The sequence below is a fragment of the Nycticebus coucang genome, chromosome 18, assembly GCF_027406575.1.
Source record: "Nycticebus coucang isolate mNycCou1 chromosome 18, mNycCou1.pri, whole genome shotgun sequence".
NCBI lineage: Eukaryota > Metazoa > Chordata > Mammalia > Primates > Lorisidae > Nycticebus > Nycticebus coucang.
The window spans coordinates 73,860,592-73,870,154 of record NC_069797.1 but is presented as its reverse complement, the minus strand read 5'-3'; the positions used below and the strand labels follow the sequence as shown (position 1 = coordinate 73,870,154).

Below are 9,563 nucleotides of genomic sequence, written 5' to 3'. Positions count from 1 at the left end.
AGTCCAACCTATGGTTAGGGCTTCTGGCACTCAAGGCTTGGGCCTGGGGCTGTGGGGAGGCAGCTGCCTGAGTTTTTTTTAATGAAATTCCATTGAAGTAAAGTTTGTTCTCTTTTACTTTTTTTTTGTAGAGACAGAGTCTCACTTTATGGCCCTCAGGTAGAGTGCCATGGCCTCACACAGCTCACAGCAACCTCCAACTCCAGGGCTTAAGCGATTCTCTTGCCTCAGCCTCCCGAGTAGCTGGGACTACAGGCGCCCGCCACAACGCCCAGCTATTTTTTGGTTGCAGTTTGGCCGGGGCCGGGTTTGAACCCGCCACCCTCCGTATATGGGGCCGGCGCCTTACCGACTGAGCCACAGGCGCCACCCATACTTTCTTTTTTTTTTTTTGAGACAGAGCCTCAAGCTGTTGCCCCAAGTAGAGTGCTGTGGCATCACAGCTCACAGCAACCTCCAACTCCTGGGCTCAAGCGATTCTGCCTCAGGCTCCCAAGTAGCTGGGACTACAGGCGCCCCCCACAACACCCAGCTATTTTTTGGTTGCAGCCGTCATTGTTTGGCGGCCAGGGCTGGATTTGAAACGGCCAGCTCAGGTGTATTAGCTGCTTGAGCCAAAGGCGCGGAGCCTTTCCTTCTTTTTTTTCCCTTTGAGATAGAGTCTATGTTGCCTTCGGTAGAGTGAGGCGGTGTGACAGCTCACAGCAACTTCAAACTTTTGGGCTTAAGCAAATCCCTTGCCTCAGCCTCCCAAGTAGCTGGGACTACAGGCGCTCGCCACAATGCTGGGCTCTTTGTTTTTAGCAATCTCGGCCCGGTTCGAACCCATCAGCCACGCGCCCTAACCATTGAGCTAGGCTGCCGAGCCTATTTTGTCACCCTTGGTAGAGTGCTGTGGCGTCATGGGTCACAGCAACCTCAAACTAGGGGTCTAGCGATTGTCTTGCCTTGGTCTCCCGATTAGCTGGAACTAATTAGATGGGCCCACCATAACGCCCAGCCAGTTTTTAGAGACAGGGTCTCGCTCTGGCTCAGGGTGATCTGAAACTGATCACGGATGAGCCTCCCGCCTTGGTCTCCCAGAGTGCTTAGGGTGAGCCGCCACGCCCACGCCCGTGCCCGCCGGGCCTTTCTGGTGGTTCATTTAACCGGAGGCAAGAACTTTAGCAGCACTAGGGGCCATAGCGGAGGCAGGAGGGTGGTATTTCTTTCCAACCTTATGGAAGCCCTTTTACAACCAACCTGTCATCTCTCCCAGCCCCAGGCGTTAGGCTGCCAACCGGGCCTCTTTCTGTTGGACTGCCCCTAGATCTGAAACTTCTCTTGCCAGTGTTGTCCCAGTCGGAGGAGAGGGGGATCAAGGTTGATTCAGTCCTGGCAGACCCCTTCTTCTCTTTCATTTGGGTGGGTGGGAGCGGAGCAACCATACGGCCTGGGCGGAGCTGCCATCCGCCCAGATCGCGCTCTGGGAGGCTTCTCCGCAGCCGGGTGGCACTTCCTGATTCAGTTCACCTGAGCCCCGCAAAGGGCCAAGATGGGGACCCCGCGCAGGACCGAGGGCTTCACGAGCGCCGAGGAGCGGATCCAGCCCAGCGCCCACGAACCGCTCTGGTCCCGGACGGGGCTGGACTGCAGCGAGTGAGGCTGAGCGCAGTGGCAGGGCGGCGGCGCTGGCAGTAGTGTTGCGGAAGTGCTGCTTAGCCCACGCCCGGGGTTGTGGCTCCGGGGCGGGCGTGTACAGAGTCCCGGCAGGGGGCGCTGGCGAACCGGCCCGCCCCGCGCAGCCCTAGGAAGTGCACTGAGCGGCGGCGGTCCCGCGGCGCGCGCTCCCTGACTGCCGAGCGGCCCGGGCACGTGCCCGGCAGGTGGGTCGTAGTGCCTATGTAAACCCTGCTGCCCGCGGGACGCCGGACAGCCGGGTCTGCAGCCCGCCTGTGTCGTTAGGAAGGGCCTTCCGGGCGTGGAAGAGCTGCCGAGGTCTGGAGACCCCTCAGGTCGCCTCGGTTGGCCAGAGTGGGGACTTAAGCAAGTTCTACCTCTCGGCGCGTGGTCCCGCTCCTCGCTTTGGGAAGAAGGATCCGGAATACAGTTCAGAAACTAGGAGTCCTGACTGGGTAGGCCAGGGTTTCTGCCATTCGGGAGGCCAGTTTAACCAGTCCGTCCCAGCAAGAGGCTGCCGGGACCGTGGGAGTTCTGGCTCCAACCAACAGCGGCGGCAGGTGGGCGCCCCCACCGTCACCCACGCGGACTGAGAAGGACTCTAGTAAAAACCAGGAGAGAAGGTTGGGGAGAGGGGTGTGGGATCCTGCTGGGACAGAGCCGCGCAGTTTAGAGACCCCAGCCTGTCACTCATGTTGAGCCAGCGGTTTCCAGGCCCATTTATTTAGGCAACTCTAATGTCCAGCTATCGACACCCCCCAACTGGGAACAACTTTTGCCTCCTGCTGGGACTGGACGGTGAACGTTCATCCCTCATCTCTTTATTCTTGTGCAATCCCCCAAGCGTGGGGATCCCTAAACTGAGCAGCAGGTGGCCAGTAGCTGAGCTGGCCCAGCATGAGTGACAAGGCTGGGGTCTCTAAACTACTTGGCTCTGTCTCAGCAGGTGAACCCTCAGCCAACTACCGAATGCCCTGCAGGACCAAGCCAGCCCTCTGCTGCACACCTGAGGCCGCTCCCTGCCCTCTTCTCCCCAGGTGCTGTCAGGAGGTGCTGAGGCTGGACCGTCATGGTGGAGCCAAGTAGAGAGGAGTATAAGATCCAGTCTTTTGATGCAGACACCCAGCAGTTGTTGAAGACAGCACTGAAAGGTGAGCCTGGAGTCTGTCTTGAGCAAAGGTCAGGAACTGCAGAGAAGGGCCCGTGTGGAGCATCCCTGCATGCCTGGCCTTCCCTTCTGTTTTGAGAATAGGAGTCAATGACATAACTCCTGAACTGGAAGACAAGCTGTATTTAGGCCAGTATCTGAGAGTGTGAATCATAGACTCACCTCACAGAATATAAAGCTCCTCCTACCCCTTTTTAAGTACCCATGGAAGAGAACACAGTTCCTGCCCTTTTTATTTATTTATTTTGAGACAGAGTCTCACTTTGTGGCCCTCAGTAGAGTGCTGTGGCATCACAGCAACCTCAAACTCTTGGGCTCAAGCAATTCACTTGCCTTAGCCTCCCAAATAGCTGGGACTTACAGACACCTGCCACAATGCCTGGCTTTTTTTTTATTTTTTTTTGGAGATTTCTATTTTTTTTTTTTTTTGTAGAGACAGAGTCTCACTTTCCTGCCTTTGGTAGAGCGCCATGACGTCACAGGACTCACAGCAACCTCCAGCTCTTGGGCTTCCGCGATTCTCCTGCCTCAGCCTCCCAAGCAGCTGGGACTACAGGCGCCCGCCACAACGCCCGGCTATTTTTTGGTTGCAGTTAAGCCAGGGCTGGGTTTGAACCCGCCACCCTCGGCATATGGGGCCGGCGCCCTACTCACTGAGCCATAGGCGCCACCCTTTTTTTTTTTTTCTTTTTTAAGAGACGAGGTCTTGCTCTGGCTCAGTCTGGTCTGAAACTCCTGAGCTCAAGGCACTACATCCTCCTCCGCTTCCCAGAGTGCTAGGATTACAGGCATAAACCACAGCGCCCGGTCATAGTTCTTGCCCTTTAAGCTTTTGCATTTGAATTGCTGGTTTCAGTGAAGCTGCAGCTTCCTCTTGATTGTGCAGTGCTGCCTGCCTCCTTTGGGTCAGAGAACAGAGTATTCAGCTTGGTGAAGGAGCCACATTCACCGCAATGCCTTGTCACTAAGACTTAGGAGAGAGGTCTGTCTTTAGCTAATAATCAATGCCCTTCACATGCCAAGCTGAGCCTGTGGGGGAGGCCTTGCATGGCCTGCTCGTCAGTGGTTTGTGTGAGAAATTGCAGGTGGACACTTGTCGTTCAGTGTTCCTTCTTCAACCTAGAGCCAGGAAAAGATGCATTCTTGAGAAACTGGCATGCTTCCTTTGATTGGTCTCTACCAGCCACATAACTTTCTGTGCTTTCTCTCTGATTGGGCACCTAAGAGGCAGCCATCAAGAGCAGCTCCAGTGCATGGTTTCCGTCCCCATCAAAGTGTGCTTTTTGATCTCTGAATGTAGGTGTGTGATGGGAGAGCTCTCATGCAAACAGCAGGTGGAAGCCAGTGTGATGACAAAGCAGTTCTAGACTCCCCTCATATCTCTGCCTTTAGATCCAGGTGCTGTGGACTTGGAGAAAGTGGCCAATGTGATTGTGGACCATTCTCTGCAGGACTGTGTGTTCAGCAAGGAAGCAGGACGCATGTGCTACGCCATCATTCAGGTTGGGAGGGTTGGGAGTGAAGGGAGCTGCTTTGAGGAAGATGCTTCAGAAGCGGGCAGAAGGCCTGGCCCACAGGACAGAGATACAAAGGGTCCAGCTCAAAGGCCAAAGACAGACATAGGATGGGTGGGGGCATAAGGGAACTATGCTGGCTCTCACTTTCCTCTCCCTGGTTCACAGGCAGAGAGTAAACAAGCAGGCCAGAGTGTCTTCCGGCGTGGACTCCTCAACCGGCTACAGCAGGAGTACCAGGCTCGGGAGCAGCTGAGAGCACGCTCCCTGCAGGGCTGGGTCTGCTATGTCACCTTTATCTGCAACATCTTTGACTACCTGAGGGTGAGGCCCTGTCCCCCTCCCCCCCCCATCCCCACCGAGGCAGAGATGGACTGCTTCCCACAGCCACCAAGCCTGGTGCACTGACCCTTCTCCCCTGCAGGTGAACAACATGCCTATGATGGCCCTGGTGAACCCCGTCTATGACTGCCTCTTCCGGCTGGCCCAGCCTGACAGTCTGAGGAAAGAGGAGGAGGTGGGTAGGCCTGACACAGAAGGCTATTGTGGTGGGCAGTCTGCCTTAGCCCAGCATGCTAGCCCACTTTCCATGGAGGCCTTTAGGGACATCACTTCTGGGGCAGGAGTCTGGCAGAGTTATTTAAGGTCTGGAATTTATTTAGAACAGAGAACAGCCAAACCTACTGCTCAGTAGTTTCCTTCCCAAGTAGGAAAACCAATCTATGATAGGCCCAGTGAGAGCCACAGCCAGCTATGAAACCTAACCAGGGTCAGGGAGCATAGGGGAGGTAGAAAATTGGGGTGAAGCAGTTCAGAGACAGGCTTGAGTCTAGCCCAGCCACATAAGTGATCTTGATCAAGTCCCTGAATTGTCTCTTTCTGTGTATGCTGTGGGTAACATCCACTAGGTGGTATTAGGATGAAGCAAGAAACTAGCTTAAAAGCAAGTGCTGAGTAAACATTCTGTGTAATTGGCTGCCTCTCCAGGTGGACTGCTTGGTGCTGCAGCTGCACCGTGTTGGGGAGCAGCTGGAGAAGATGAATGGGCAGAGGATGGATGAGCTCTTTGTCCTGATCCGCGATGGCTTCCTGCTTCCAACTGGCCTCAGCTCCCTGGCCCAGCTGCTGCTGCTGGAGATCATTGAGTTCCGGGCGGCCGGCTGGAAGACGACCCCGGCTGCTCACAAGTATTACTACAGTGAGGTCTCAGACTAGCCTGGATACAGGCTTCCTCACCTGCAGCCGCCTTTCTATCCACTTCCCAAGATTACAGTGGAGACTCTCTCTCCCAAAGACTTCCCTTTTCAGTCTTCCAGCATCTTCCCTTGTAGACTTCCTCAACCCTAGCGAAATGTTCCCCACTTAAGCGGTGGTCCTGCCCTGAGCCCCTCCACCCCCCCATTCAGGGTTGGGGAATAGAGTTCTGTCAGCCTCTCTCCCACCACCTCCCTCCTGGGCCAGGCAGGGAAGGGCAACTCCTAACAACAGTTGTCTACAACCATTTTTACAATAGCTACCTTGGTGCCTTGGTTTCTCCATGTGTAAAATGGGTAACCATGGCCATTGGTGGGATGCTTTGGGATGTGAAGGAGCAGAGGCACAGCACAAGTCACACTAGAAACTGCTTTTTACACATTTTGTACAGGGATCCACTTTGGAAACAAACATATTTTCTCCAGTCACTTTTAATGAACAAAAGGATCCTAGTACATGCTGTACCAGGTCAGTGAGAACTTTCTAATAAATCTTTTCTGATACTAACACTGCCTCCTTTAAAGGCCCACTTTAAACTGATGGAAAAGATTGGGCCGTGACTTTCTTGGAGGAAATCCTCAAGTTGATACATTCTCTCTTAACAAGGGATAGAGCAGGTAGAACAAGTTCTAACCCTAAAGAAAAGATTATCAGACAATTCATATGCTGTTCCATCCCTCTTATGAGGGCTGCCCCCACCTTTAAAAAAGGAGCTATACATCCTTCGCCCACAGGTATCTTTCAACGTGGCAGTGGCTCACACTTCCTTGCAGCAGACGGCCCTGGGCTCTCTGGAACCTCTACCACCAGCGGTAGTGGGCCAGGGCACGGTTGGCCTCTGCCATCTTATGCATGTCGTGCTTCCTCTTGACCACGGGACCCTTGTTGTGAAAAGCCTCCAGCAGCTCATGTGACAGCTTCTCAGGCATCAGTGTCCGCCGGTGCTTCTTTTCCCGGCATTCAGTGATCATCCACTTCATGGCCAAGAAGCGGCGACGTTGGTCATGTAGGGGCACAGGGACCTAGGTAAGACAGGACTCAGGCGAGTTGGTCCAAGGGCCTGCTGGGGCTGGGACCACCTATCTCCAGGCTCCCTGAGCTCTAACGAGTGGCCATATGTTCCCTCTGGACCAGCCCTGGTAAGGTTTCTGAGGAAAGGGTCCCTTTTACCTTTGGATAACCTCCGTGTAGCACATCTAAGACACATTCATTCAGCAGACACTCATTAAACACTGGCCTCTTTCCTTCCTAAACTTGGTACTTGTCAAATTAATGCAAGTACCAAATGGGAAAAGCCCATAAACTGGAGTGACTTAGCCACCTCAGGACATGGGTAACCAAGAATCATTTTCCAGGCCCTTGCTATGTGCCAGGTACCATGACAGACACTAGAAATGCAAACACTGAAAAATCCTGACCCTAATGGAGTTTATATTGAAAAAAGAAGAAAACTCACTTATGAAATTAAATGTAACTAAAGGCTATGAAAGAGATGCCTAGTTCAGTTCAACAAATGGTGATGAACCCTCAGTCCCTGGTCAAGCACTATGCTAGATACTAGTGCCTAAAAACAGTATAGAAGCACAGTCTCTCACCAGGAGAACTTTATAGTTTAGGACACACAAGATGCTGGACAGATGGGGGAACAGTTGGGTCCCAGAAAATGTCATACTTCTTTGCTGTCTTCCTTTCCCATCTTCTGCCTGAGATTTTCACACTACAAGTCTCCATTAGCAGATCTCTAGAGAGCTATCAATCTCCGCCCAACTCTGGGCTCTCCCACTCCCAACATCTTGTTTCACATGAGGGCAGCCCTAATTTTTGCCCTGACAACTCACCTGGTAGAAGTGACCACCCTTGAGGATGGGTACCAGCCCAATCACAGGCTCACAATTTTTTAGTGCTTGGTGGAAGATGGTGTAAGGGTTGAGTTCAATGGCTGCCTGCTCCTCTGCAGAAGAAGCATGGTACTTCTCAAATTGCTTCCTTTTCACGGCTTCCAGGGTCTGCAAAGAGAGATTGGGGAAGAGGCTGTTCAGGCTCCCAAAGGTTTTACTCAGCCCAGTTGGAACCTTGCTCTTTACTCCCATCATCTGGTTCTTCTGTGGCAGTGCAGCTGTACCTTCAGCACATCCAAGACAGTTTTTAAGTGCTTCCGTTTCTGCTAGACTAGGACTAAGACAGGATTAAGATTTGTAAAGAGATGAGGATAGGAAGATGGCAATTTTTGACTTCTGCAGGGCCTCATTAAAGCCTCTATGCTGGCTTTGCACCCTGTAACACAATGGTTACTGCGCCAGCCACATACACTGTCTAAGGCTGGAGAGTTCGAACCCAGCCCAGGCCAGCTAAACAACAATGACAACTGCAACAAAAAATAGCCAGGCGTTGTGGCCAGCGCCTGTAATCCCAGCTACTTGGGAAGCTGAGGCAAGAGAATCGCTTAAGCGCAAGAGTGTGTGGTTGCTGTGAGCTATGACCCCACGCCACTCTACCCAGGGTGACATAGTGAGACTCTGTCTCAAAAAATAGACAGAGTCTATTTGTCTTGGAAGCCGTAAGACAACACGCCTATACGTCCCAAATTAATTTGCAGCGAAATTAACTTTAAGGATAGGTATAAGAATCTGTTACCTCTTAAGCTAAACAAAGAACCATGAGCAAAGCCACAGGGAAAGAAATGACAGAGAAAGGAGGTACTGCTTACCTTTGTCATGAGGGATCTTGCCATTATTTTTTTTCCTCCTTTCATCATCATGTTGGTGAATTTACTGGAGAAAAGCAACATGCTTAGCTTTCCAAGGTTGCATTATGGAATCCTTACCCTCCCAGAGATAGTCCCAGTCCACGGAAAAGGCGTCTATTTACATCTAACCTGATCGCTGGGTCTTCGAAAACAGAGCTTGTTTTCGTCGCTGGAGCAGCTTTGATAAGTTGAGTCTTCTTGAGCTCCCGATCATATTTCTCCTCTTCAGTTAGCGCGGCCACAGGCTTGTGGAAATGTTCCTTGTCAATCTTAGGATCCCTGTACTGAGGACCATAGCGGCTCCACCGCACCTGGGTTACCCTGGGAATGGGAAGAGGGGGAGGCAGGCATAAGCTGACTACACAGTGAATAAACTTGACTTAACAATAGGCACGTTTGCCAACCGGCAGACTAGGAAGAGCGGTGTGGGAACCGCTAGCTAAACCTGAACCCCTGAGCCGCAATTGTTGGCTCCTATTTCAAGAGACAAAGGACCTTCCGGAAGAGGCCAGGAAAGTGTCCTCCTTGTAAAGTGGTAAAGGTAAGGATAGGCTCCTCGCCTATACGTCTCCCCCCCCCCCACTTCCCGATACATAAGCGATCCCAGCTCTGAGCGCTTTAGCAGGGCCGTACGTTCAGTTCTGAGTTAAGGTTACCCCTAGATCAGTCAGACCCCTTAAGCGAGAGGTTGTCATTAAACCTTCAGAATGGCTCAAAGTCACGTAGTTAACAAGCTTGAATATAAACACCTCCCAGTCCCCAGGGCAATGCTCTTTCCAGGGCCCCAGGGGGCCTGCCTGTGGTCCCCTTCCTTCCCCGCAGGTCCCTCCGTGAATACTCAAGCGGCGCCTCTAGCTGCCAGCCGCCCTCTCACCTTGGAAGCCGTAAGACAACACGCTGTACGCCCAGCGCCAGGCCCGACCACCCTCGCACAGCGCTCACTGTGGGGGCAGCCATCTTGGCAGGCCACGAAGACCCCACAAGGACTGCCCGCGGCGCGCCTGAGCAAGTGACAGGAGGCGGGTTGAAGAATCCAGCGTCCTAAATTTGCGTTTCACCCTTTTGATCTGGGCCTTACAGTATCGCACGAAGGAGGTCCAAAGGGAGGAGCCAAAAGGAAAGACTTGACCTCCCAAATCCGACACAGTCTGGCGCAACCCTCGGTGGATCCGCTCGCTTTCCTCAGGCCCCCATGCAAGCTCCTCCCCGGCTCGTCTCGTGC

The 9,563-nt window shown here is 53.0% G+C and overlaps 2 protein-coding genes across 3 annotated transcripts; one reads left to right on the top strand and one right to left on the bottom strand.

Annotated features, from left to right (window-relative positions):
• Positions 1-1,059: 1,059 nt before the first annotated feature.
• Positions 1,060-6,111, top strand: MIF4GD (MIF4G domain containing). Of its 2 annotated transcripts, none has more exons than XM_053570971.1 (6): positions 1,060-1,865; positions 2,697-2,810; positions 4,220-4,329; positions 4,510-4,665; positions 4,766-4,858; positions 5,329-6,111. In XM_053570971.1, exons 2-6 carry the CDS (start codon positions 2,729-2,731, stop codon positions 5,554-5,556), a joined length of 669 nt encoding a protein of 222 aa, XP_053426946.1. In that variant the 5' UTR covers positions 1,060-1,865; positions 2,697-2,728; the 3' UTR covers positions 5,557-6,111. The 2 variants fall into 2 exon arrangements, with proteins under 2 accessions (XP_053426946.1, XP_053426945.1); XM_053570970.1 differs by lacking the exon at positions 1,060-1,865 and adding an exon at positions 1,872-2,114.
• A 145-nt stretch (positions 6,112-6,256) lies between these two features.
• MRPS7 (mitochondrial ribosomal protein S7) lies at positions 6,257-9,348 on the bottom strand. Its single transcript, XM_053570969.1, has 5 exons — positions 9,216-9,348; positions 8,471-8,662; positions 8,303-8,366; positions 7,434-7,601; positions 6,257-6,617 (listed from the first exon to the last, which is right to left on the bottom strand). Exons 1-5 carry the CDS (start codon positions 9,296-9,298, stop codon positions 6,396-6,398), a joined length of 729 nt encoding a protein of 242 aa, XP_053426944.1. The 5' UTR covers positions 9,299-9,348; the 3' UTR covers positions 6,257-6,395.
• Positions 9,349-9,563: the final 215 nt, after the last annotated feature.